The sequence below is a fragment of the Python bivittatus genome, unplaced genomic scaffold (assembly GCF_059951505.1).
Source record: "Python bivittatus isolate LINGU-HERP-01145 unplaced genomic scaffold, Pbiv_v1 ctg000100_np1212, whole genome shotgun sequence".
Lineage (NCBI taxonomy): Eukaryota > Metazoa > Chordata > Lepidosauria > Squamata > Pythonidae > Python > Python bivittatus.
Genome location: NW_028277038.1, coordinates 1,174,417 through 1,201,896, shown reverse-complemented (window position 1 = coordinate 1,201,896; position 27,480 = coordinate 1,174,417). Strand labels below are relative to the sequence as shown.

The 27,480-nt window shown below is 52.8% G+C and overlaps 1 protein-coding gene across 7 annotated transcripts in view; it reads left to right on the top strand.

The window, feature by feature from the left end:
- Nucleotides 1–27,480, top strand: part of RPH3A (rabphilin 3A) — a 50,942-nt gene that overhangs the window by 18,077 nt on the left and 5,385 nt on the right. For 2 of the 7 annotated variants that reach the window (XR_015795134.1, XM_088135111.1), the window contains exons 2-15: nucleotides 9,849–9,943; nucleotides 14,207–14,350; nucleotides 18,933–19,062; nucleotides 19,432–19,518; nucleotides 19,965–20,121; nucleotides 20,891–20,932; nucleotides 21,821–21,970; nucleotides 22,831–22,923; nucleotides 23,280–23,513; nucleotides 25,147–25,226; nucleotides 26,214–26,288; nucleotides 26,440–26,549; nucleotides 26,857–26,983; nucleotides 27,377–27,433. Coding sequence is in view for 6 of the 7 variants with exons in the window: in XM_088135111.1 (XP_087991237.1) it covers nucleotides 9,849–9,943; nucleotides 14,207–14,350; nucleotides 18,933–19,062; nucleotides 19,432–19,518; nucleotides 19,965–20,121; nucleotides 20,891–20,932; nucleotides 21,821–21,970; nucleotides 22,831–22,923; nucleotides 23,280–23,513; nucleotides 25,147–25,226; nucleotides 26,214–26,288; nucleotides 26,440–26,549; nucleotides 26,857–26,983; nucleotides 27,377–27,433 (1,581 nt within the window). In the remaining variant the exon portion in view is untranslated. Of the gene's footprint in view, nucleotides 1–9,848; nucleotides 9,944–13,766; nucleotides 13,956–14,206; nucleotides 14,426–18,932; nucleotides 19,063–19,431; nucleotides 19,519–19,964; nucleotides 20,122–20,890; nucleotides 20,933–21,820; nucleotides 21,971–22,830; nucleotides 22,924–23,279; nucleotides 23,514–25,146; nucleotides 25,227–26,213; nucleotides 26,289–26,439; nucleotides 26,550–26,856; nucleotides 26,984–27,376; nucleotides 27,434–27,480 lie in introns of those variants that run through there. The other 5 variants (XM_088135112.1, XM_025170057.2, XM_088135113.1 and 2 more) reach the window with 5 other exon arrangements.

Genomic DNA, 27,480 nt, shown 5'->3' with positions numbered 1-27,480 from the left:
TCCAGGCCCCTGGGACCACAGAACCCAGAACTCCCAGCCAGCAGGAGTGGCCAGAGTGCCGGCACGCTGACGCAGACTTGCCTCTTGTGCTAATGGGTTCCCTGGGGGGGAGGGAGCCCATGCCAGCTCTGGGGGGCGGCATGAAGCCCAAGCTAGGACATAACCCCCCTGCCCTTTTGGGCACAGGGAGCTTTGATGCTGTTTAATGTGCAGGCCTGAGATTGTGCGTTTTTCCAAACATTAGCGACTTTTATTTCTCTCGTACGTGGCAGATGCCTCTGAGCATGTACGGAGGGCTTCCTCCTCGGGCCCTTGCCTCATGCCTCTCCGCTCCCTCCTCCGCAGAGTCTGAAAGTGCACGGGGTCCCACCTGGCGTGTGGGGATGCAGCCGCCCCCAGAATCCCCAGCCAAGGAGATTCCAACTAGGCTTTGTAGTCATTCTGTGGCCTGTCCTTCGTATAATCTGCCTGTCTTATCTGGGAGTGATCTGGGGAGGGGGCAAGGGGAGCCGCTGGAACTACAGTTCCCAGCATCCTCGCCCTTGGCCATGCTAATAAGCCATACTGGAATGCTGTGGGTGGGTTTCCTGTCCCCAAGATCCATTTAAGACGGTTTTAGCGTCAGCTTTAACATCATCTACCGCATCAGTGTCCATTTGGAACTCCGGACAGACTTGATCCTCACCCCCCCCCCCTTTCAGCAGAGGGAGTGGAGGGTCACCAGCGGCCAAAGCTGCTGCTTTTCCTTAAAACAAAGAAAAAAGTCTGCAAAGATGTCTCCTGGCCAGGAAAGGGGCGCTAATCCATTTCTAAACGAGCTGTGGCATTTTCACTCCAGGTCCAGCCCGTTGTCTGAGGTTTTGGCACGCTGGCCGAGCGTCCCCTGCCAGGCCGCTTCAGTCTACCAAAGCCTGTTTTCACGAGGCTGGTCTTTCAGAACGTCTCGGAGCCTCTAGCACAGCCCCTCAGTGGATGTTGCCATCCCTAAAAACTAGCCTGTCTCCTGGGCTTGATGGGGGAAGGAAAAGCTGTTTCTTTTCCGCTGAGTTGGCCAGCAGAGCCCGTCACCACGATCTCCATTTTACAGATGGGGCAACTGAGGCTAAGAGAAGGGCAGTATGATGAATCCAGAGGAGAGTGCCTGCTTTTCCGGACCAAGGCTCGGCTAGCCCCATGTTTTGTCAGGCATGGCCGGAGGAGCAGAAAATTAAGCTGTGGCTGAACTACAGCTTCCAGCTCCCCCTACCCGTGGGCCCTGTTCGCTGAGACTGCTAATGTTTGGCAATTTCTGGGGAAGCCTCTCGCTGTTCTTATCTTGGTTACCTTTGAGATACTCTGCCCTTACACAAGAAGGTCCCATTAAACTGCCTTACTTTCTGGATTCCTCCTCCACAAATACGCCTCTCCTTTTAGATGAAGAGTAAGCTCGCATTTCCTCAGTGACAGTGGCAAGAAGGGAGTCATCCTCCATCTTAGTGTGCTCGGCGGCTGAGATTTGAACCCGGGTCTCATCCAGCTCCCTTGACCGCTCTATCGCAGGGGCAGCCATCTGAAACAAGCCTGGGCTCAGAGCTAGGGTGGATCGTCTGCTGTGGGTATCTCCCTCGCCTTCATTGTCGTGAAGAATGGAAACTTGGGGAGCAGAGGTGGGGGAGAGAGCGGAAAGAGGGGTGGCAAACCAGAGATGCTGCTCTGTGGCTTAGAGCAAGGCCGCCTCTCCAGTTGCTGAATTCTGGTGGCTATGAAGGGAGATTTGTCAGGACTGTTTTCTGCAGACCACAAGATAATCCTCAGGCCCCGCAGAAGAGCAAATTTTGGGCCCCACACCTGGATTTTCATGCCTCAAAAACATACGAGAGCAGCCTAACGCCAGGTTTGCTTCCAGTTCATCAGCCCCCGTTGCACCCAGAAGGTGGATGAGAAAAGCCAAAAATAAACTTCCGGGACTGAGCTCAAAGCTCAAAAACGTAGACAGGCCGGGCAGGAGAAAGGAGCCTTGAGACCGTGACGGTGAACTCCTCCTCTGCTCCAGAAGACGAGGGATCAGGGAGTTCCAGGTGCATGACCGGAAGAGAATCCGTTCCTCTTCTCTTCCCTCAGGCTAAGCAAGGCGAAGAATAGAAGTCTGACTACCGCCGGATGGGGGCAGCCAGAGTGTTATGTCACGGGGTGCCCTCCTCTGGGAGGGGGGGATCAGAAGCTGTACGAGGTTTGCTTCAGGGAAGGAATCCGGGGTGGATTCAGAATTGGTGCAGAGGAAGCTGCGGGCGGGGGGCAGAGCCGAACAGGTGGCCGCCTCCAGCCAGCTGCAGAATCGCGCCTGGGGCTGTCGAACACCCCGGCCAGAATCTGCAAAAGGGATTTGTGGCTGTCAGCAGGGTTATTGTTTCTGACAGCTCTCCGTCAGCCTGGTAGAGTGGCGCATCTTTCTGGAGGGGCAAAACACCGTTGCCATGGTGAGGCTGCTGGCAGGGCCCTTCCCCACAGGAAAGAGAGGCCGCCGGGGTGGCGGGCAGAAACGAAGAGTAGCCGGCAAGGGGCAAAGGAGGCCCGGAATGACGACCCGACCTGGAGGGGATGGAGTAGCGGGGCTCGGAAGTCGGAACTCCGCTTCTGCTGAAGCGGAGAATCTGAATCAAGGGCCAAACACGCAGTGGGCAAGTTTACAGGAAAGACGAAAGATGCCCTCCTGCCCCCACCTGCCTGTTCTTTTTAAGAAGCCAGCGCGATGGCAGTTAAGGCCAGTTCTGCACCCCGGATTGGGCAGTGTCCTGTTGCGTGGCCAGCTTGCTTGGTGGCGGTATAGGTTGGGACCACCAACTCCTTTTCCACCCCCGCTCTTTGCTGTCTGGGGCAGCTGCCTCCCTGCTTGGGGAAAGAGCTGCTCTTGGTGGTGGTGATGGTTTAGGAAGGACTGTCCCTGAGCAGTAGGACCCCCGTCTTGCCTGTGGAAGGTCTCAGAGCCAACCCTGATGCCTGCCGAAGGCTGCTCAGACCACAGCAGCCGGGGCCGAGGGGAACGCGGCAGATACAGCAATAGGTTCCCCTGGTTTAGCATAGCCTTCTGGATAGACCTTGTTTCCCAGTGCCGGAGATGGGGAACCTCAAGAGACCCCCTTCCGAACAGACAAGTTAGCCGCTGCTCAGTGGAACCTCCGTGACCAGTGCTGAAGCATCAGGGCGGGAGATAAAACATTTGAAAAGGCATCGGGCCGTCCTCTGTGGGCTTCATAGAAGCCTCCAGAGGACCAGCGTGGGCAAGGCGGCCCTCTTGTCTTGCCCTCCAGGGCCCCCTGTTCTTCATTTTATTTACAGCTGAATCACACATATTGCAACTTCATTCCAGCGGATCTCAAGGGGTTTGAAACAGAATGAAATTCAGCAGGAGAATCTGCAGCCTAAACTGGGTGAGGGCTTTAAAGCTGAATCCACCAGCCTTAAGCACACAGTGAAACTTTAAAAAATGATGTTAACCATGCTGGAACAAATGCTGAGGATTCAGCTGGGCGCTCAGAAGATTAAATCCTGGGGGGTTGACCCGTAGACCACCCCAAGTAAGGATTCCTTTTTTCTCCTATGGGAGGCATGGTTTTACTGCAGCTTCTCCCCCTAAGCAGGGGCCTCCCTTTCCAGACTGGGGGAAGATGGCCTTATGCTCTTTAGCACCATCCCTCCCCCAGCCCCCAGCCCCTCCCCCGTTTTTGAACCAATAATCACATTTTCCATCCAGGAGCAGAATGAGACCAATAATTTAATGCAACTATTACCCAAGAACTCAGGACATCTCCTCTGGTGTAAAAAAATGAACGGCAGGGATTATTTTGGGGGTGCCTGGCACTGGATTTGGAGGCTGTGCTCCGTGCATGGATTATTTTTTATGATTTATGATTTGGCACAGCCCTCCTGTGTCCTGGTTTTCAAGCTGTTTGTGCTGCAGGCTCGAGCAGAATAATAGCTGGAGGAGAGAGGATGCAAGAGAGCAACTGTGGGCAGGGTGAGGTGCGGATTATGCCTCTCTGTCCTCCTGCAGGCAACTTACCCTGTTGCCACATCTGGGGCACAAAAGGGTGCTGCTGTTCCTGGCTGGGGTTTTCTGCCCCTTGCAGCAGAGCCTTGCGCACAACCTTTGCTTGCTGACCAGGCGCCCTCAGCGCGTGCCAGCTACACTCCAGCCGTTCCGTCCCAAAGGCTTGCCGGGTTCTGAGCTGTGACCGTGGAAGGAAGACTGGGGGGGGGGGCAAGAAGGGGGATCACGGAAAAGAAACGTTCTTGAATTACACTTCGTGTCGATGAGAGGAGGATGAAACTGAGGAACCAGGCCGCTAGAAATGGTTGTTGGCCATGGAGAGAAAGGCTCCATAGGCGGTTGGGGGAAGATCCAGGAATGGCGGGCAGTGTTGTTTAGCAGACCAGGCCACTTCTGGATGAGGTAGGCCACAAATAGAAGTTACTGCCGTGAAGAAAACATTTTATAACCCTGCCTGCAAAGACAGTCGAGTTGGTCATCAGAGCTGCTGCTCTGGCCTGGCCTGGCTTTCTCCAGTGCATTTGCACACGCCAGACTTCTTGTGGGCCAGTGGTTACGTTCTTGTGTCTGCTGCGTCGTGCCTCTTTGCCTCGCCCGCCTCTTAGGTCTGTTGCTGCTACATCTGGTCGCTTAGCCCAACTGAGCTGGTGAGGCCATGGCTACAACCAAAGCCGTTGCCCCGAGCGAGTTCCTTGGAGGAGGAGGGGGACAGCCATCAGGATACAAGCTTGGGGCCCTCCGCTTGGCACTCAGAGCAGGAAGAGAAGGTCAGCCTTCTGGTAAAGCCCCTCTTCCTTTCCTTCCTTGAGAATCCCTGGGATGTTCAGCTCCAGTTCTGGCTAGGCAAGGTCTGGAAAGCTCAGGGCTTGCCCCCTTTCCTGGTGGGGCTGTAACTCTTGCAAGGGGGTGGGGGTGATCGTAGCAGTGCAGAGCCAGCGCCCAGCCGGGGCTTCTGTCGGAATGGCCCTTCTCTCCCATCCTCCCCTTTCCTCCATCCCAAATTGCTGCAGTGCTTCCAACCCTGTTCCGTAACAGTAGGCGGGTGTGAGTGAAATCGTGGGAACCAGTCGTTGCAGCAGGATTTTGCCACTGTGGAGCCGCCAGGATCACGTTCTCCTTGCCTCCTCCTGACCTGTCTGTTTGTCCGCACAGGTACTTTCGGAGCTGTCGTTTCCCCTGTAATTAATGTCCGCGACTTGCGGTGGAGTCATGGCTGCTCCAGGGGAAGGGATGACTCGGCTAATGCCCTCCCTGCGTCGCTCAAGTTGGATTTGCAGGGCGCTGCAGTGTCTCGCTGCCTTTTGGATTCCCGCCTTGCCGAGAGGAGCATCAGCTGGCCCTGAATCTTGAGAGGAAGAAAGGAAACAAAAGGGGATGGTTTGGGCCCCGAGAAATGCAGCAGAAAGACAAGCAATAGCATTGTAGGGTAAAAATGACCAGGGATTTCTGTCTTCCCGGCCTCCTGCAATGGGGAAGGGAGACGCTTTCATACTGCAGGAGGTGAAATGGAGAACCCTGCAAAGAAACTAATGGGGGTGTGGTCCTTTCAATGCTTCTAGGAAGCATTCCTGGCCTTGGGGGCTGAAGGGCCACCAGGCCTGATCTGCAAGTTGTTGACCTGGTTCTCCCACCACCCCTCCACACACACTCCCTGCCCCCCAAGAGATTTGCTCTGGGTGAGAATAAAGGACACCAAGGAAGGGAAAACGGAGGAAGATTATGCGCAGGTGGAGTGGCTGACAATTGCATGATGGCGGGGAAGAGGGTGCCTCCCAGCATGGAAACGCAGGGTTGGAAAGTCCCTGAAGGGAGAAGGAGAAAGGTGGAATGATGACTGGGTGCCGATTAGGCTGGGATGGAGCGCTTGAAGAAGGAGAACAGGAATTGGAGAAAGCGGGATTTAATTCGTCATGCTTTGTGTGGGAAGGGAAGGGAAGGGAAGGGAAGGGAAGGGAAGGGAAGGGAAGGGAAGGGAAGGGAAGGGAAGGGAAGGGAAGGGAAGGGAAGGGAAGGAAGAGGTGGATTTCGGGCAGATGCTGAGGAGCAGCATCACGTGCAACTGTTGCTTAGAGCAGGGTGAATTTTTTTGGCTTTGGCAGGGCTAAGCTTGCTGAGGTTGCATCCAGCTGGTGCTCAGCTCCCCTTCCAGCAAACCAGAATGGGGACAGGTTTAATTCCTTGTTCTTGAACGCAAAACAATGGATGTGAATGAGCTCCTGGGTGGAGGCAGGCCGAGGGAGGCTCTCTTCTGCGGAGAAACTGGGCCGCTCGATTTAATTTCTTCCCCTTTCTGTAGGCAGAGCAGTTCAGTTTGCAGAGCTCCTTCAGGAATGGGTAATTATGCAGCTGATTAGCTTTTTGCGTTCGGCTGCTATGGCACCAGCCAGCCCTGAGTGTGGTTTCTGGAGGCAGAGTGGACAGGCAATGGGGGGCGGTCAGCCATAATGCAAACTGGGAGGGGGTTGGAGTGGAGGGGGCTGTCCAGAAGAGGGTGGGGACAGCTGGCACTCCAAGGGACTGGGCCACAGAGGAGGCTGAGAGGAGCCGTCCTTGACTGCAGAGAGAGAGGCTCCGTCCTTGGTCTGTGCCTGGGTACCTTGGACAGCTCCCCCTCGTTCAGCCCTTGGGGCAGCGCCCTTGTTCTGCTCTGCTCTTGCACAGCGTTGCCACAATTTCCTTGCTAGCCCACTTCTCCGAGCCCATTCCTGTGTTTCTGGGAGAACGTGGAGACACAGAAAAAAGACGCCGAGGCTGATCTGTACCTTGACAGCTGTCCGAATTGCCTGGACGTCCTGTGTTTTTTTCCTTCAGTTGCATTCATTACCCGGCTGCTCATGCGAGGAATGAAGAGCCGTTGACTCGCTCAGGGGCTCCTTGGTGAGGGCAGAAGAACGGAGGGCGTGCAAGACTTCCTTCCTTTATCACTGAGGGACTGCGGCTAAGCTGTACCCCTCTGTCATTTTTATTTAGGGGGGAGAAGGAACCGTTGAGGACTTTCGGATGAACCGGGGGAGCTAAGTGATGAGTTGGGAAAGAAATTAATTGATATGCCAATTGTATCCCAAGTCAGTTCTCTGGCGAATTGGATGTTATTTACAGTGCAATTAACTCAATGCTTCTCTTCCAGTGTTCCTTGTCAGCAAGTGCATCCTGCAAGGGCGGGGAGGGGGGCTTTGTCAGGCTGGCTTTAATTGGGATGTAAGACCCAGACAGCAAAGCAGCAGCATCATTCAAAGAGGGGAGCCTTCAAAAGTACAGTTTGGAGAAGGACCTGTGAGACAACAGCTTATGAAATTGCTGGTGGAGGGCTGCGGGGTGTCTTGAAGACAGTTGCTGGTTCCTCTGGCCTCCAAGAGAATAAAAGTGTTTAAGAGTTAGCAAGTGTGGGGAGGCTGGTGGCTCAGAATACGTCCTCCTCTGCAAATTGCCCTGGAGAGAGCCATGGAAGTAGAAGAATTCGCAGGTTACTTCCAGCTCGGGAAGAATCGATGGCTGCGTATTTAAAATGGCCTAGTTACTGGTAGAAGAAAAGGACTTTGATGGTTTAATGCAGTCAGAGAAGAAGGTGCGAGCTGTGCGGGGGCGCCTCTTGCCTCCCCACCTCTTGCATTACGAAAATAAATGTGTACATGGCTGATCTCTATATCTGCCCATCTCTGTTTCTGTCTTTTAACAAGGAAAGGACGAGCCCGCCGTTAATTCTGAAAGACTGCTCAGGAAATGCCAGGCAGTGTCCTCTACAGATTTGTTTTCCCCATCTCTTTCTTCATATTTTCTTTTCTGTTCCTCTCTCCATTCTGGTCCTTTCTTGAGTGAGATGAATGGTACTTTTAAGTTTGTCAGTGGGTTTTTTTTTCTTTGTTAAAAGAACTGGTTAAAGGAGGAAGGAACCAAAAGCCAAATGGTGCCTCATTCTTGGCATTGCCCACCTTATCTCCCGCCCTGTTCGATATCTCAGAGAGCTGCATTGCAGAGCCAGAGAAGCTGAAGGCGCTGGCCCCTGCTTTCCTGTCGGCTCTGGAGCATCTGCCTGGAACTGCATCCGTGTTCTGAGCACACGGCCCTTTCGCCCGTCTTCAACACGCAGTTTCCGCCTCTTGTTCAGCTTCGACGGATGCCAGGGGAAAGCGGTACAACACTTAGAGGCAAGGGGCTTTTCCTCTCGTCCAGGCTCTTCCTCCCAAATTGTTCCTGGATGTGGCTTCCCTCCCTGTGTTGCAGAAATGTACCTCTCAGTCCCTGAACTCCTTGGGTGCAGCTTTCAGAAGCCCCTTCAAATGCTGCCATTGGGTTATAACTTTGAGTACGGCCACAAATCGAATCAACCGTATATAATCCCATCAGTGTAATTTCAATGACATTTCAATGAAATTGTGTCTAATTTTTTTTTTTCTTTTTGGCCTGGCCCCACCCACTTTGTGGAAGGCAGTCCCCGGGAACCTGCTCCAGTGGGGAGCGCCCCCCTCCCGCTGGACCACTTCCAAGGCAGCTTTTCTTCTACAGAAAACACAAGGAGCATCTTCCCTTCCCTTCAAGGAGTTGGGTGGGCCAACCAGAGGCAAACGGGATCTCCTCCCAGCTCTGCTTCTTTCCCGCAGGCCTGGAATGAGTTACTTAGAGGAAACTTGGCAGCGTTTCCAGATGCTCTTCAGTCAGCCGAGAGTCTATTAACGGAGTTAGGCTAAGCAGCAAAGACTGCTCTCTCAGTCTGGTTGCCTGTCTGATTCTCCGCAGGGATGTTCGCCAGCCCTTTGGAAACACAATTAAGGCAAAGGGAACGTTCTGCTTGACTTCATGGGCAGGTCCAGGTAGTTGCCTTGCTGGAGCGGTTCACTGTAGCTTTCTTCGGAGGGTGGCTAAAATTTTAAAATTTAGTCGAAGTCCTATTGCTGGTTATTTCTTCCTCCCCTGTAGGAGCAGAGTTAGACTCTGGAAGGGTGATGAGTGAGCAGGGAAGGCCTGGCTGGAGGTGGTGAGAACTGTAGTCTCTGGAGAGCCCCAGTTAGCAGAGGCGGTCCGTCCGATTTCACGGCCATAGATGGGTCAGTGGCGTTTGATGTGGACATCAGCAGTGTGCAGGGTGCTTTTTGGCACCACCCAGCTGCAAAAATCCCACAAAGGCACAAATCCCTGCGTATCCCCAAGGGCTACCATCCGTAATTCAGGCCGGGGAGATAATGGAGAAGTGAACAGCATTTTAAGGCTGGCGGCTTCAGTGAAGCGTGGGCCAAAGAAAAATGACTTGGAGGGGAGGCACATTTCAAGCCATTTAGAAAATTAACAGTTGGGATACTGCAAAAAGGTTGTCCGAGTTCTGCTGAGGCATCACAATGGGGGAATGATTGAAGGAGCAGAAGGGGGCGAGCTGGCTCTCCGGTCTATTGACGCTGATGCCTGCTCCAGCCCTCGCAGTTCACTTGCTCACATGCCGTGCTGCTGCCTGGTTTCCAACTGTGAGCAAGGCGGCGTGCGGCAGGAATCCACTTGCAAGAGCACTCTACCGGGAGCCTCTTTCTCCTTGCAACGGCTTGGTGTCTTCCAAACACCTGCACGCAGAACTAGTTTCGGTAGGCCTGGGGTGACTGCCCCCTGCATTCCAGCTAGGGATGTTTTCCAGCCTGGTCTTAAGTGCACCAGGGATATTTCCACATGGTTCATTGTGGTGTTGGGGTGAGCATTGGAAAGATGCCATAGCTGTTGCTGTCCTGGATGGTGGAGAGACCCAGAGAGCTCCCTCCGGTATACGCCTTTCCTTCAGTTGCCAGTTTTTTATTGGTGCCTCCTCCCACTGCTGACTGGCAAGTCTTCTTCTGTTTTCCAGGCACTCCTGACTTTGGCCATGACAGACACGGCTGTTGGCAGCAGCACTGGTCAGTGGGGATACCCAAACGATCGGCAGATGGCTCTTCAGAGCAGGTGAGGAAACCCTAGGATCAACCTGTAAAGTTCCCTGTGCAGCTGGGTGTACGTGCCACACTAAGCCTTGGTTTCTGTAACCATGGTTTACTGAATTAGCCTTAACTGGCAGCTTCACATGATGTGCTCACCACGGTTTGCACAGCACACAAAGACAAAAGTATACTATGGTTGTGATGTGATTTAATGAGTGTTTTTGCCCTTCCCAGGCCTAGAATATAGAGTAGCTTCTGTTCCCTAGAAGGAGCTTGGGGCCACGGGGCCAGGGAGCTGGTAGGCTCCCCTACATTGGACATTTCCAAGGAAGGAGTAGAGAGGCCTCCTGTAGATGCTCTGATTGGATTGCTGCAGAAGGTTGGAGTTGATGGCCTCAAGGACCCCTTGCCACCCCGAGATTTGGATTATGGGCCAGGAAAATCAGAGGCTCTTTTCAGTCCCCTCTCACATCTTCCTCTCCCCCTTGCCGATTCTGAGATCCGCTCAGGAGGTGTCTGAACCCTGAGCCTGTTTCTTGCGCACTGGCCCAGACCAGGGGACGTCTGCAGCATTAGTCAGCACCTCCTCAGTGTTGACCTCTGCATCTTGGTGACCAGCTTTGCCCGGCGTAATTGAATTCAGCCTGTTAATTTCCACCCTGAAGCTACTGTTCTGTCTTGCCTCAATTGAGTGCCTGAATTCAATTCAAAGAATTTAAATAATGCATGCATCTCTTTCTCTGCGCAAGAACCCTTTGCTCCTGCTTTGCTGCTAATGGCCTGGAGAGAAGGAAGAAGAACTGGAGGGAGTTCATTAGGTTTAAATTGCTTGCAGTTCTCCTGGGGGAGGGGCGCCCAGCGCAGAGGGACCTGTGCTCCTCCGGCCACGGCCCTGCGCGTGTCTTAATGAATCTTGGCGTACCACGGAAGCAGCTAAGTTTCAGGATTTGCGCTGCTTTCCTGGGTTTCTCATGTATGGTACCAGACTTCCTGTTTCCTAGGCTTCCCCTCCACCTCCAGCCCACACCCGCTTTTCTCAAGAGAGCAACATTCCAAAAAAGAGGAGGCAGGTTTAACCAGGCCTGTCGGTTTCCGCGTAGACATAGCTCCCTGCTTGTGCTTTACGCCCCTTTGCCTATCTCTCTGGCATGGATTGAGATGGGAGGACCCCCAGTAGAAGAACTGGATTTGCAATTCCGATGTTGGGTTTCGGGTTTATTGGCTTTTATTGCAAACCCCTTCGAGAGAGGAGACTGGCTTGGCTTCATTGGTCTTCATCTGTCCCTTCTGGCACCATTTCTGTAACTTCCTTCAACCGCATTCACACGATGCCGATGCCAAACAGACTAGAAACCAAAGCTTTCTTCTTTGTTTTAAGGAATCAACCTCTCTTTTTAAGCCCTGGAGCAGAGGCTCTCTAATTTTGAACCCTCTGGCACTCCCCTGGGACTTGGCCTCCACCTAGATTTTCTTTGAAAAGCCTGGGCTGGTCAGGAAACAGAAACAAGCTCTTCTGAAAGCCCACCTCCATCAGTGGCTTTGAGGAGCAGAGAGAACAATCAGCGCTATTTATGTGCTCTCCCTCAAGTGTCCTGCTTTGTTCGTCATCTAGTTGCGTTGCTTCTCAGCCACTTTCCTCAATGGCAAATGCTTCCAGCCCAATTCCATGCACTGGATGAGTTTGGTCCAGAAACCCCAAAACCTCATGAATGAGGTGGGGACAAATTCTTCTTTTGAAGGGCTTCCCAGCCCTGATTTGGAATGTTACAGTGGAGGGATTGGCATGGTTCTTTGGAGATTCCATCCCACGCTCTTTAGTGTTATGAAAACCTCTGTGATTCTTACAGAAACTTCTCCAGGCAAGTGGCTTCCATGTGTGTGGAGATTTCATGATCTGTAGATCCCTCATTTTGGAATGCCCCCAGGGCTGTTGTACCGGTATTAAGTAACTACTTGAGTGGGGTTCAGTTAACTTGGATGCACCTGGGAAGATCTCAGATCAAGGTGAGCTGGGCTGATGGTTCTGGAGGAAGACCATTCAGACTTCAGACCCCAGGTTGTTGAGGTTCCTTGGACCTTCTCCAAGCAACCTCCCTCTGGTTGCTGGGCTGCCTTTCGTGATGAGCAGGGATTTTCAGCAATGTCTATTACTGCTTTTCTGAAGAGGATTCTGAAGGTCCCAAACAAAAAGAGTTCATTCATCAGAAGAGAGGCAATATTGGATGGAATTTTCCTTACAACAAAGCTCACTCAGTGATGTGGCTTTGGTTTTGTTAGCCCCAAGAATAAACAGGAAAGAAAGTCATGATTCTCCATGAACTGTGATGTAATGGACCTCTCCCCGCAGCCAAGGCCTGGCTTGCTAACTTCAAATCAATGTTGGAAATTGGCTCTTTGCTGCCCCACATTTCCTCCTTATGTAGTGTGGACATGGGCCAAACCAAAAGGAGGAAGGGAAAGGACAACCAACCTCAGTCAGCTGGTCTGTGTTCCAAGGTGATGTACCAAAATCTGCACTTTGAGATCTTTTTCTTCGTGGATGTCTGGAATCTCCATTCTCCCCAAATTGGCTTTCTAGTGGGGTGAAAGCTCCAAGGGAATTAATGTGCCAAGGTTCCTGCTTATGTGGCCTGGCCAACCTCCATCCTCCAGGTCCTCTGGGGATATTAACAGCCTTTGGATGGGTGTGTTTTAATAGAACAGCGGCCAACAGTTGCTTTGCTGAGTTGAATCTCCTCTCCCTCCCTGCACTGAGGGAACCAAAGCATTTCCCAGCCACGTTTGATCCAGGTCGCAGGGAAGTTGCTGCCTTGAAATCCTCTGCAGGATGAAAGCCACTGTTACCAACCCTCTGCTCCTCTTGGTAGGCCAATATATTAACCTTCAAAGTCCTGAAAGGCTTAGGTGCAGGATACCACAGGGACCAGCTCCTTCTCTATCAACTTTGCCCGTACCCAAAGTTTCTTCTCTTTGTCCAGTTTTGTTAGGTTAATCTTTGGATCTCCTCCTCCTCCTTCTTCTTCTGCCTTTAAGTGATGTCAACTTCACCTGGGGTTTAATCATTGTCAGCCACCTTGACTGAGCCCCGTGGAAGGGAATCTCACTCAATCAACATTCAGATGGAGAACTGGAGGAAGCCTGCTTGCTGTGTCAATAAAGAAAACCCAGTCAATCACATTGGGCAAATGGGAGCACCCGATACCATTAACTAAGCGAGAAACACATGTCTAGAAAGTATTTGGCATTATTGGTCTCTGGTCAAGGTAGGTTTTGCAAAACCTGAGCATCCCCAATAGTTTTGTGACTTAGACTTTAGCTCCTGCATTCTATTAAATTTATAGCGTTTTTAGAAGGGAGCAATTGCCGACAAGGTCTCTTCCATCAAACTTGAAATTACATTAGGCCCACCCGTCTTGTTCTGATTCACTTTAATTGCAGTAAGCTCATTTTCTGTATCCCCTAAGAGAGGCTGGGCCACTGCGCAGATTCCTTTTATATTTAGCAAAATATAGCCTGCCATCGTCAGGAAATGAAGCAGACTGATTCATACAACAACGTGGGCCAAAAATGCTGGCTTATTCTTCTAAGAGGACAAACAGATTATTAAAGGAGCAACAACAGTTATTTTCCACTTTGCCATTCTGGGTGCTCAGCCTTGGCAAACCCAAGCGACGTTTTCTGTTTCTGGAGCCCCAGCCTGGGGGCAGCACCTTCAGCCTGACGGATACCGCAATACCAGTGGCTGGATCCTTTGGACAGCCCCTGTTCCGGAAGATCACGTCCCACGGGGGGTCCTCAAGGGCGTACTCTTGCAATGTACTCCGTGGACCGGTCCTGGGAGCGGCAGCAAGCAGGAAATGCCTTGGCCAGGCGTGGAAAGCAGGCCACCAGCTGGAAAAGTCCTCTTCTTCTGAAGCGACAGCAGCTCCCTGTAGGCTGCTCAGCTAAATTCTGTTCATCTGTACTGACACCGAAAGCCCCTTATAAATTCAGTTTATAAGTACCGACAGCAAAAGCATATCTGACAGCTTTATTGGGTAAGGACCTGCTCAGCAGTGACCATCCACTTGACGTAACGAGAGGATGTGCAAACACATCTTGGTCTTATTAAAGTTTTCTTTAAAAAATAATGATGGGAACAGCTCTGAGGAATGGACTTTTCCTTTGGAAAAAGAGCGCAGTGGGACTTCTCTCATCCAGATACAGCCTGTTTTCAGAAACTTTAAGGAGATGGAGATGTGTTTGCACAACTCTTTCCATGTTTTGGGTCTCTCTGTGCTTTTTCCAGAGCTCCTGATGGTCACTCGGCCCACGGGAAGCAGCCAGAACGCGGACGGAAGGGCGAGGAGCTGACCGATGAGGAGAAGGAAATCATCAACCGTGTCATTGCGAGAGCCGAGAAGATGGAGGAGATGGAGCAGGAGCGCATCAGGTGAGGCGGAGAGAGGTGAATTCTCGCTTCCATCTAGGGGAGAAAAGAAAAGCTCCAGTGAATTTGTCAGACTAGGCAAGTGTATTTTAATTCAGATTTAGATCATGGTGAATTCATGTAGCACCAATCCTCTGAGGACGATGGGAATTGTAGCTTGGCTCCTCTGGAGGGTGCCCGGTTGTGGTGGGCACCTCCTTTATTGGCACCCTCAGCAGACCCCTTGTCCCCTGCAGAGCAGGGATGTGCCCCTGTTCACCAGAGGTGGCGCTGAAGGGCAGCGCAGGGCAGGGCGTGCGCCCCAAGGAACTCCGAACTCTTGGCATGCAGCCGATTCGGCATTCCTTAGTGCCCTTCTGTCTCCAACCCCACCCAGGCCAGGAGCCCCCTCCTCCAAGAAACGGGTACTCCGGGGGGCAGTTTCTGGTGCAGCTTTGTCGTTTCTTTCCTTATTGTGGGATTTTGGGTGTCTGGAGCAGCTCTAGAGGAGGAGGAGGAGGAAGAGGAGGAGGAGGAGGCAGATGCCACGGACAAGATCACATTAGTAGGTTTAGCCGCCAGGGCTGTGCGATCTTGGAAAGGTTTTCCAGAGGTTTTTTCTTCTTTAATCCCTGCTGCTCTTCACTTATCAGCCCTGTTGAGGGGGAGGAAACCGTTGGCTCAACTTCTTTCCTCTTGGTTACTGCACTGCACCATTTCTTACTAGGAGAAGACAAGAAGAAAACGTTTCTCGCTAGGAAGCTGTTTACAGCCGCTGCTGTATGCAAAGTGTCAGGGGAGGAAGGATCCAGCTTTGGGGGGGGGTGACATTTCCCATGTTGGTAACGTCGTATACATTGGACAGTGCTGCCTTTGAGGTACATTTGACTTCCACATTTGGTCTTCGGGCCCTGCCTTAAGTGGGTCACTCAGGCTGGGCAAGTAGCAGAAGGCCTTTTGAGCTCTCCGAGACTCGGGCAAGGAGGGAAAAGAGGGTGCCGGCGAGAGGGGGAGACATGGGGCTGGTGTTTATAACCTGGTTGGAATTCCGGTTCCCACCTATGCAGTCCCCCACACCTGGGACGTTGCAATCATTCGCGTTTCAGAAAGTTCAGACTTTTTGCTAGCTGTACCCCGCTTGGCAGGGTGCAGAGGGTGTTCTTTGCACGCTCTTGCTCTCTCCCCCAATACTTCTGCCTTGCTGGCCTCGAGGATCCTCCCTTCCGCCTTGCGTCTTTGGCTGAATTGCCCCCGGAGACAAAGAGAATTGGTTAGACATGCAGGGCTCCAGCGGGTCTTGGAAGTGTGCTGCTGAGCCTGGAAGCTTATGAAGACCACCCTGTGTTGCTGTTATGAATATTATTATCATGATATTCTGGCTCTGAGGTGGGGGTGAGGATACAGGGTAGATCAGGTGGCATAGCAGCAGATCGGGCTTAGCGATTGTATTTATTTGAAGAGTCCCCCTCCCTGCCAAAAAGGTTTCCCCAGTGGTTTGTAAATCCCCTTCCTCAGGGGGGAGAGAAGAGGGGGGAAAGACAAGCTCTGGCAGCAGTTTTTATGTTAAGGGTGAAAAACCGGGATGGCCACGCTCTTGGTATCAAGAAGGAATTGTTTGTTGCCCACCAGGCACACGCAGGAGAGTACCTGAAACAGGCGATCCCTCGGGAGAAGGGAGGGAGGGGCGAGCGTTTTAAGCCAGCATTTTTCTCCCACCCTGGAATACTCAACTAAAGTCAAATCGCTCAGCTCACCAGCATTCGGCACAAAACTGTTTTTGTAGTTCCGATCCTTTAAAGAAGCTGGGCTGTCGCTGGGTATTCCTTTGTTTTATGCTACGCTTGAAAAAGGGCGAAGAGAATTATGGAGAAGCTAGGACCTCTGATTTCTGGAAGTCTCCCCCCCCACCCCACCGGATCTTCCAAATCTGGTAGCTGGTGCCCCCTTTCATCAGCATTCACAGCAGTTTAGCCGAAACAGTAAGGGCCAGAACCTTCCTTTTGTCTTCCCATTTAAGTAGAAGCTGGCACTTCTGATAAGCTGAATTCTGCACCAGGGCTACAGCAGGTGCACGGCCTGGATCGAACGATTTTGCACCGTTGCAGCCACCTGCTGATATTCATCTTCCTCTGAGCAGAAAAGAAAGTAAAGCCTGGGCTGCTGGAAACGGTGCACCCTCCCCACTCAGTCCAAATGGTTTCCTGAGTAAACGGTTGTTTGTTAGCAGGAGATTTGGCCCTAAAGGCCTCTGATTCAGGAGAGGAAGGAAAGAATTGGATGGACTCTCCCATCTTTCCCAAGCAGGCCCAAGCCACATGGGTAATTGCACTGAAAGGCAACGCGGCTTTCCATGGAAACTGCCCGTGCTTCTTGCTGAACTCACTGGCCTTCCCTCTCGCTATTAGAGCAATGGCGCCAGTGAAACTGAATCTCTGCAACAGCCCTCTTGGCCCAAAATGCTCCCCCCGAGACTCCAGGTCTGCAGTGCTAACTTGCTGGAGAAAACAGCCCAGTTTTGTTTCGTTTTTCTTCCTCTGGAAGGGAAACAGCTGAAGGCAGCAAGGCGGGCGTGATTAGAAGCATCGTCTCCCACAGGTGAACCAGCGCGTCCAAATGCGGAGGCTGTCAGCTCTAGCGATTCATGTGTCTTGTCTCCGACTCTTTTCCTCCTTACCGGCAGTAGGGAAAAAAGGGAAGTAGCAGTGGGAAGAGTCAGGAGGAGAGCAAATTATCTGGGGCCGATAAAAATGGGTCCTGGGGCTGCCCTCTGAAGTCATCATCTGCACCATAGTAATTAAAGAATGAGGATGGGGGGTCTAAAAGCCTTTCTTACTCCTCAGAGGTAGCTCAGCCTGGCTTGCTTGTCCCCTGACACCGAACGTGCTGTCCCGTCTTTGGTTCTGCGTGTGAGGGCTTGTCAGTTGTGGCTTCCTTGAGAAACCATAACTAAGCAAACCACAGCTTAACATGATGTGCATGCCAGATCTGAATGTGTGCGCTCTCCCCGGAGAAATATTATGGCTTGCAAAAGATGGCAGGAGAAATACTGAAATCTTCAGTCAATCTCTCTCGCTGTGATCAGTCAACCAGATTGCTTGTCTAAAAAGGCGCATCTCAGCCAACAAACACCCCGAAGGGAGGCTTTCTCTGCCAGCCTAAACAACAGACGATGTTGCCTAGCTTTTGGCAGGCGGAAAGAAAGGGGGGCTTTTAAGGGGGCTGGCTTGGCTTGCCTGAGGTCTGGACTTTCGCAACTTTCCTGCATCCCTAGTAGTTGGGCCAAAGAGAAAAGCTCAGGGTGGCCACAGTTGATCATAGGACCAAAACGAACCGAAGCTGAGCTGAGATTTGCAAGATCACAGGCTGTTTATGAAATCTGGCTTGGCTCAGTCCAGAACTGCAGGAGGAGGAGAAAGAACGCCCTGCCAGCATCTGTCAGGATGGATTTGATTTGATTTGGGGGTTGGAGAAGCTTCGTTCTGGCTTGAGATTTGCTAGTCTCTGGGGTGTGTGAACTTGGTTCCTGGGAGGTCTTTTTAACCTCTTTGGGCGAGCTGCAGGCAGGAAATATTTGCTTGTACTGGGCATTTGGCTTGCGTGGTTACACTGGCATTTAAAATTTCTATTTGATACCTGCTTTGGGCTTTTTTAAAATCATAATAACCCGGATACAGAACCTAACCAGCAAGAATACGGTAAAGCTAATTTAAAAAAAAAACAAACAGGTGCCTGTTTAGAGGCCCTCTGATTTATCGGTTATACTTCTCACAAAGTTGGAAAATGGGCCAGACCGGTCGCCCTCCCAAAGAAGCATTGGGCTTCCTGCCCCATAATGATGCCTCTAAAATTCTGCGCTGGCTCGGTGAGATCTGGGTCACCCCACACGGGGCGGCTATGAAATTTCCTGTGGGACCGATGTTCTGAAAAATCCCTGTGGCTGACAGCTCCCTCTCCTTGGAAGAGAATAAATAATACATGATGTTTTACTGCACACGCTGTTTTTGTCTCTCTCGGATTTCAGGCAGCCCCCGTCCCAGGCCGGATTCAGACCTTGCTGCGTGGGGAGGGGGTGTTGAGCCCAGCCTCCTGCCCATCCCACCACCCCTCCTCACATTCCCTGCTGCTAAGCAGTGGGGTCAGTGCCGTGGAAGAGGGGTCTTGCTTTGCTCAGCTGTCCGGGGCGTGTGAGGTTGGCTGCTGAACGGAATATCACAAGTCTGTCGCCTAAGTTGAGCTGGCCTTCCTTGCTGGTTGTAACTGCTGAGACTTTAAGCCAGTGTTCCTCGAAGTTGAAGTCCACCGGTCTTAAAGTTGCCCAGGTTGAGAAACACTGCTTTAAGCAGACAGCATTGGCAAACGGCACTGGGAATTTCCACATGGACTCTATAAAACGCCATCAAGACCTTTCTCTGTCTCGCTGAATCTGTGCCCGCCCCTCCTTTACTTTCCCCCGGCTCAGCTTGCCTTGGAAACTGGGGCATCCTCTCATCCCCCTTGAAGCGCCTGGCAGGGGTATCTGCCCACGCCTCACTTGCCAGCAGACGGCCGCGATGTCTTAACTCCAGGCTGGGGGTCTCTGGGTCTCACGCGGTGTCCCTCCGTTTAGGCGCCTCATGAACCATCTAGAGGACATGCGCCGGAACAGGGTGGGCGACGGAGTGAACCGCTGCATCCTGTGCGGGGAACAGCTGGGCCGCCCGGGCTCCGCCTGCGTGGTGTGCGAAGACTGCAGAAAGGTGAGGGGGGCCCTCCGTCTCCCCCGCGGCCTTTCTTGCCCACCTGCACAGGTTGCATTGGCTGCCGAAGGGGCCTTGCCTTTGGCGTCAGCTCCCACGCAGAGACTCCGCTCTCGGCCGAGGGCGAGATTCCTTCTTTTCTGCATTCCCTGCGTTTTTTAAAACTTATTTTTCCATCAGTCTGAACGGAACGGGAGGCGGCCGGTGGCGTCTCCGTTGCGTGCGTGAGTAGTGAAGCTCTCCTCTGGACACGCCACTCTGGGGACACGGTGCCCTTTCCAGTGCAACCTGTGGGGGGCGTGCGGGGGGACGGGCAGGGCTCTCTGTTCAGGACAGCCACTGTCTTCGGATCCTTCTGTTCCCTTGCAGAACGTCTGCACCAAATGCGGGACCCAGACCACCAACAATCGCCCCCACTCCATCTGGTTGTGCAAGATTTGCATCGAACAAAGAGAGGTCAGGCCGGAAATGCACCGTGCCGCTGATACGCCTCCCGCCCCCTAAGCCAGGCGCAGATTTTCCACCTTTTGGGAAAGTTGGGAATCTGCGCCCTTTGGGAGGCAAAGCAGGAGCTGAGCTATGGGGAACAGCTCGTGCCTTCCGCCTGCCTTCCTCCTCTAATCCAGCAGCGGGCACCCCTTTTCAGGCTGAAGGCTGCCCTTGAGCTATGGGGGGCCTGGGGCCTGGAGGAGGGGGCCAGAGGAGAAATACCCGCTTCCAGGCCACGCAGGGAACGCCTGCAGAGTTTGTAAAAGAATTAGAGCTCAGCACAGCACCTTTTGAAGGGCAGTGCAGGGGTCCGAAGGTCCTTTGAGGCCCCGGAAGCGGCCCGCACAAGTTGAGGGTTGTCCCCTCCTTGATCGCATCCCTTCCATCCGGGCTCCCTCCTCTCGGCTGTCCAGGTATGGAAGCGCTCTGGCGCGTGGTTCTTCAAGGGCTTGCCCAAGCAGACGCTTCCCCAGCCTATGCCCATCAGCAAGGAGAAGCCCCAGCCGGCCCCCAGCAGACCAGCGCTGCCCGCACAGGAGCTGGCACCGTATCCTCGCCAGCAGTCCCACGGTGAGCCTGACGGTTTTGCAGCCGGGCTTGGGACGGGTTGCGGTGGAGAGGAATTCATGCCAGCGTAATCCACCCCCTCACCCTTTCTCTCTCAGAAACGTCTCCACCTTTAAGGAATGGGCAGCGTAAGCTGCGCCCATAGCGTAGACGAGAGAATTTATTTTTATTTGGAAGAGGTCTGGTCTGGTCTGATAGGGGGGCCTGGGAGCAACTTGCATATCCACTGTTGGCAGGTGAAGGGGCGGCTCTGCTTCCTTCTACTGAACTTGCCGTCCTTTTTAAAGGTCTGGGTACCCTTTTAGCAATTAAGAGAGAGTGTGGATGGAGAGGCAGAAGGCGAAGAGAGCAGCCAGAAGCCGGCCGCCCTGGCGTCAAATCCCCTTCGCCTTTCGGAGGACGCGGGGCTCAGCTTTGTCACCATGAGCTGAACAGAGCCGTCCACCCAGCGAGGTGCCCCCTGGGAGGCTGGCAAATAGATCACGCTCTGTAACCTATCCCCAGAGAATAGGGTTTTTTGGGGGGGGTGTCTCAGAAACCAGAGGTGTCTTTGGAAGCAAATTTTGGCGCCCCGTAATAACGCCTGCTCCGCCTTGGTTGCCGAAGGGTTCAAAAGGCACCTCTGTCCTCCTCTATTTGGTAGCATCTTTTTGGCATCTCTAGACTTGCCCTGACTGGAGCGGTTGATAAATTCACAAATAAAAGAAAATTAAACGGGTAATCATCCACCCATTTCCTGCTTCAGTGACCTGATCTCCTTTTTCTCCCCAAGACCAAGGCGCAGCTGCTCCCTCGGCCGAACAAGGGTTTTACGGTAAGGTTTCTGTTCCTTGCCTTTCTGGGGATTCGTTTTTTGGACCGGTTTCGGTGTGCTCCAGCCGGACACCCACCCTCCCGCCTCCCCAAACGGTTCTGCAGCTTCTGGATATCCGCTCTGTCCCGCTGCTCGTTGCCCAGAGAGTGCCCAGCAGCCCGGCCCGGCCTTGGGTGCCCCCTCCTCAACGCCGCGGTTGTCAGCTGCTCATCCGGAGGAGTTAATCTTGAGTGATTGTCCCATGATTAAAATCTGAATTACTCTGTCAATTGCCTGGAATTGCCAGTCCCCCAGGAACGCCAGGCTGGGCTGGCTGATTGACGCTGTCGAACGCTCATTAGCTCGCTCCCTACAACAGCTGATCCAGGCAGCCAAAATGGGGTGGGTGGGTGGGTGGGAGGAAGAGAGCCAAGCTTCCATTTTCCTGGGAAAAATAGAAGAAAAATCCTCTTTTCCATCCCAGACAGGCCGGAAGAGTCTTGGCTGGGCTCGACCTGGGAGGAATGAAAGCCAGAATCCGTTGCAAAACGTTGACGTTACTTTCTTCCTTGGTGCTCAACGGCTCAGGGATGAGATCATAGGAAAAAGGCGGGTGGGGAGGAGGGGGGCTGTAATGGTGCGTCCTTCCCTCTGCACTGCAATGTTTTGTTGCAGGTCCCGCTTACAGGAAGTCGGTATCAGGGCTGTGCAGCGGTATCCTCGGGGGGTCAGAAAAGTCAAGATGGTGGCTACAATCACGCAGTCAAAGCCCTGCTCTTTTTCACATGTGTCACACCCCTGGTTGTCCCTGTCCCCGGTTTATTTGAGGGAGCAATTGCGGAAAACTGCAAGGGTACCTGGAGGTTCGTGGCTGTTTCATTTTCTCTCTCCCTTTCTTCGCTGAGCCAGCAGCATCAGCTTCGAATCGGGGAAATTACCCGCCGCTTCACCGCAAAGCTTCCGAGGCCAGGATGGCACCGAGCGGCAGCGAATACGCCAGAGACGCCCGGCCGAGCCAGGATTATCCTGCTGAAAGTGAGGTCACTCGAAGCCCTGGAGGTGAGTGGGCAGGCGAAGGAAAACGAAGGCGTTTGTGTAAGAACGTACGTACGTGCGAGAGCCCGGCTGTTCCGCTGGCAGCCCTGCGTCCGGGCATAGCTGTGCTGAGAGAGGGAGAGAAAGTAAGGACGAAAAATCTCTTGGGAGCCTGGAGGGGAGGCTCCCTGGCACAACCCTGCATGGCCCAATGTTCTGGCATCTGGCTTGGCAGAGGATGGGGTGGGTGGGCATAAAAGGAAGGCATGCCCTGCGTTTCTGGTGCTCCTCATTTTGCGAAGGGCTTCTGGGAGATCCAGCCTTGCCTGTCGTCTTCATGAACTCCAGGGATGGGCAGCTCATACAGAAGAAGCAGTCCCCGAGGGGTCCCTTTCGGCTCGGTGGGGCCAGAAGCACCCAAGTCTGTTGGCATGAATTTAGCTTTGGGAAATTAAGCACCAGACGGAAGGAGCACTGGACAGCAAATGTTTAAAGCAGGGTTTCGCAACCGTGGGAACTTTAAGATGTGTGGACTGCAACTCCCAGAATTCCCTAGCCGGCTATGCTGGCTGGGGAATTCTGGGTGTTGAAGTCCACACATCTTAAAGTTTCCAATGTTGAGAAACCCTGCTTTAAAGGCATCTTGCCGGGAGGGATCCGCTGTGCCTGTGTGACTATACGAGGCTGTTTGGATCTGCTTTTCCCGAACAGCGGGGAAATCTGGCAAGCTCTGCAATGGAAAGAGTGCCTCTGAGAATGTTCCAACTGCCCGTCCTCTCCTTCTCCGTCCTCTTCTTGGGGGACCCGCCCTTATCAGACTCAGTAAGATCCTTTCCGCTGGATCTGTTCTGTTACCTCTTCTCTTTCGTGTTCTTCCTTCTTAGGAGTCAGGCGAGCAAATTCGATCCAAGCCGCCAGCACAAGGGACCCCGCTCTGTCTCCTCACCAGAGTCCATCTGCTCAGGGGGCAGGACAAGGTTCAGTGCTTCGTGCCACGTGCCTAATGCTCAGGAGGGCCCGCGTGGGGAAGGGGTGGAGGGGTCAGCCCATCCCCAGCTTTGGGCCAGTCACGTTCCCGCAGCCCAGCCTATCTCACAAGGTTAAAGCTGATAATATTAGAATGATGTTTTTAAAAATCATTCCAATCTCTAATCACTTCTGCATGGCGGTAGAGCGACCGGGATGTTGAATCCAGACTGATCTTCTACCTGCTGTCTCACCTGGTGTCTTTCCTGACTTGGCCCCCTTCAAATTGTGGGGCGGGGGAGTGCATTATGCCCGTGTGTGTTCACTCCAGCAATTCTCTGCAGCATTTTCTCCTCTGCTTTCACAGGCTCGCTTTCCATGGCTCCCTCCCAGGCGGACCCCAGCTTCTCTGTTCCTGCTGGAGCACCCCGGGAGGAGAGGGCAGGCTCCGAGTACCCCACAGCGGGAGCAGAGAGGCTCCCACGCCAGGTGGCTCCCTACGGCCAAGCCGCTGCTCCGCCTGCTGCCCCTGTGCCCACCCGCCCACCTCCTCCAGAGGAGGACGAAGAGGAGGCCAACAGCTACGACTCTGATGAGACAAGTAGGTCTTTATCCCTGGCCCAGCTCATTCGACCCACCCTCTCCAGAGGCTGGATTCCCAAGGAGCCAAGGGGGATCTTGCAGACGCCGCCAGGAACTGCTGGTCCTATGGGACAGGAGCAGTCGGCAAACCCCGGTGGGAGAAACTGGTGCAGCTCACGCAGGGAGACTCTAGAATTGGCAGACTCGATAGGTGTCGGCTGGCACTTCTCCCCTTCCTATTTTCTCCGCAGTCAGCTCGCCCAGGGGTAGGGAGGAGAAGTTGTTCTCCCTGGGTTGTGCAAATTTACCCAGTTCTGAATTGCAGGCAGGAGCAGGCCTTCTGCAGAGAACTGCGGCCTTTGCAGGATTTTGGCATGGCACCTCACCTCACCACACCACCTCCTCCCCCCCCCCCGCAAAACAAGCATCCCCGGAAAAGTTGCATTATTAGGCAAAATTCCATAGGAAGTGTTCCATACATTAGTAAAACTATGCATGAACGTGAATGTAAGGGTAAAATCCACCGGAATACATTTCAGTGCATGAAAGTTTATGGAAATTTTCCTGTAATTTTGTTTTGGAAAGTGTGCAACCCTTGGACTGGACAGATTTGCCTGTCTTTACTTGTCCTTCTGCCCTCTGCTGTAACCCCCAGAACCTGACTGCTTCTCAGCCCCATTCCTTCTTCGCTTTAACCAAGCACTCTTCCCATGTTTTTAAGTTTCTGTGGCAACCTTGAGGACCAGTGGCTTACTTTTCTGACACAAATGTGGCTTGGCTTGAGAATCTGACGTTCCCTGGTTTTGGGATGAAGACAAAGATCCCCGTACCCCCTTCGCCATCTCTTGTCACGCTATTATATTCCTATAGTGTGCTCGATTTACCTTGGCCCACAAACAAGGTCTTTTTTAGATGCTGACGGTGGTGATCCTTGGAGGTTCAGGTTGGCTTCCCAGGACCTACTAAGTGCTTTTAGTACCTGGTAAATAAATAATGGGGGAGGCACTGATTGAACGAGTCCATTTCTCGGCCTTGTGGAAGATAACAGCCCTCCCGCCTCCCTCCCAAACAGCCCGCTTTGCACTGGAAGTTTTGAATTATTCATCTGGGACGGCAGAACCCGGTGGCATCTGCCTGCTGCTGGAGGCTGTACCCTTTTGCCGAGCGAGGCCTTGGGAGGAACGGTCAGCACTGGAGTTCAGATGCAGAGGCTGTATCTGTATCAAGAGCTGACCGGCTGAACGATGTGATCCTCCCCAGGGTCCATCTGACAAGACCCCCCTTCGCTCAGCCCCTCCAGCCCCAAGCCCAGTTGCAGGGGCTCCTTCACCCTCCCTTTCTCCCTTCTCCTCTTCCTTTCTTCCCCAGTGTGAATCTTTGGGCTAATGAGCGGCTGCCCACATGCGCCCACCCCAACTCTGCCCTCGCAAATGGGCATGCCGTGTGGCCTTTCGATAATGTTCTAAGATCTGCCACTTTAAAAACAAGGGCTCTTTTCTTCTGCCCTCCTCTTCCCTCTTTCCTCAAGTGTCTTGCCTTTTATAATGTAAGCTGAGGGCAGGGTTTTCCTCACTGTTGGTGTTTTCAAACTGGTCGGGGTGTCTTTGGGGCTGAACAGGGAAGACAACTGACCCTTCTCTCCTTTCTCGCAGCTACCCTAGGGGCACTGGACTTCAGCCTCTTGTATGACCAGGAAAACAGCTCTTTGCAATGCGCCATCATTAAGGCCAAGGTATGTCTGCGTTTTCCCCCTCAAGCCCTGTGCTTTGGAAGGGAGGTCAAGCCAGAGAACTGCGAAGTCTTCGCATCCAAAGGAGGTGTAACAGTTGGGACACGGTGTGTTTTAAAACGTGGGTTTAATGACGTGGTTGTTTTATTCATGTGTATTTTGAGGGTCGGTCAGTGGCAGAAAGGTAGGACAGCATTCCAGTTAAATGAGGTTCATATTGTTCCACCTTGGGGTCTGTCCAGTTACCATCCCCCGTGACAGCCATGGTTGTATCGAGGAAACCCTGGATTCTCTGAAGGTTTGCCCACATGTGGGCCAGCTTAGCCGGATGGGAAGGGCAGCGAGAGACCACAAGAAGGAGCAGTGGCACTACGGTGCGGTTGGCAACGGGCTGTTCGCCAGCTCTGGCATTTTTTTCAAACGTTGCGATGCAAAACTCTGCACTTTCAGATGCCTACAAACCCCATCCCTACAGGATGGTCCACCTGACAGGGCCCGAGAGATGGCTGTTCTCAGGGGCTGCCCCCACTCTCTGGAACCCCCCCAGTAAAGATTCAGTCAGCCTCACGCCTCCTTGTCTTCGGACTTCCACCTTGCACAGGGAGAGGACGTCCGGTGATTGGAAGGCAGAGATGGCATTGGTATCTGTTGGTGTTTATTTCTTTGATTTTTAAATGTTTGTAGGTATTTGGGGCTTCCTGGGGTATTTTTTTATATGTTTAGAGCAGTGTTTCTCAACCTTGGCCATTTTACGACGTGTGGACTTCAACTCCCAGAATTCCCCAGCCAGCCATGCTGGCTGGGGAATTCTGGGAGTTGAAGTCCACACGTCATAAAATGGCCAAGGTTGAGAAACACTGGTTTGGAGTGTTACTCACTTAGAACCAGTGGCAGGGAAGCAAATAAATAAATAACCCAGTCTGCCCCCTGCGTCTTCTTCCTCTTCTGCTTGAGAGGTTTGCTGACCTCTGCCGAATCTTCTTCTGCCAGGGCCTGAAGCCAATGGACTCCAACGGGCTGGCGGATCCCTACGTGAAGCTGCACCTGTTGCCGGGGGCCAGTAAGGTAACTGGGCAACCTGGGCATTCTGAGGGTCCAGCAGGGCTCAGTTCAGTCTCTGTTAAACGGGACGACTGGACGCTAGGAAGGTTTAACCTGTTCGCGTTTTGGACCGAAGAGAGAAATGCTGGTTTTCACGTCCATCCGTTTCTGCCAGTCAAACAAGCTGAGGACCAAGACGTTGAGAAACACGCGGAACCCCGTATGGAATGAAACCTTGGTGTATCACGGTATCACAGAGGAGGACATGCAGAGGAAGACCTTAAGGCAGGTAGCGTCGAGCTTTAACTCCATAGCCTTGATCTGACCCTGATCAGACTCCACCAGGCGATCTGCAGACCGGCTACAGCCGTGTTTTTCAAACTTGGCAACTTTCAGATGGGTGGACTTCAACTCCCAGAGTCCCCCTGTCAGAAAAAACACTGGTTGAAGTATTTTCAGAGCCTGCAGGACTTTCTCTCTCTGTTTGCACACTGATCTGGAGGGGAAGTGAGATCCCAGCTCAGCATGGCTTCTCTCTTAAGAGACCAGCAGGTTTATGTACAGTATGTTGACCCTCGGTTCTCTTTTTTAGGATCTCTGTGTGTGATGAAGACAAATTTGGCCACAACGAGTTCATTGGGGAGACGAGGGTGGCTCTGAAGAAGCTGAAAGCCAACCAGAAGAAGAACTTCAACATTTGCCTAGAGAGGGTCATCCCGGTACGTAGGCCCGTCTCTCTCTGTCTTGGGGGTTGGTTGGCACATCTTCCCCAAACTGTTCTGTGTGGTCCAAGGAGTGGGGGGAAGTGGGAAATGGTGGTGGGTGCCAATTGCAGGAGGGGTTTCCTGCTGCGTGTTCAGATCTGAGAAAAGGGACACGCAGCTTGCTTGGCTGCCTATCTGCCAGGAGGAACTCTGGGCAGCGAACAGGAATAAAAACACAATACCATCAGAGCAAAAAAAAAAAATTAAAACAAAAAGCAACATTGAGGCCCTGATAAAACTTAAATAACAATTAAATTGGGGGTGGATGGGCATGGAAAATACGGAGTTTGGGGGTTCTGTCTTATAAGCAGCCTCTGGGTGATGCTGTTTCTCTTCTGCTCCTCCCAGATGAAGCGCGCGGGAACCACCGGCTCGTCACGAGGAATGGCGTTATATGAAGACGAAGTAAGATCCAGTTCGGCTTTCCATGGAGAAACGGGAGTTACTGTTGA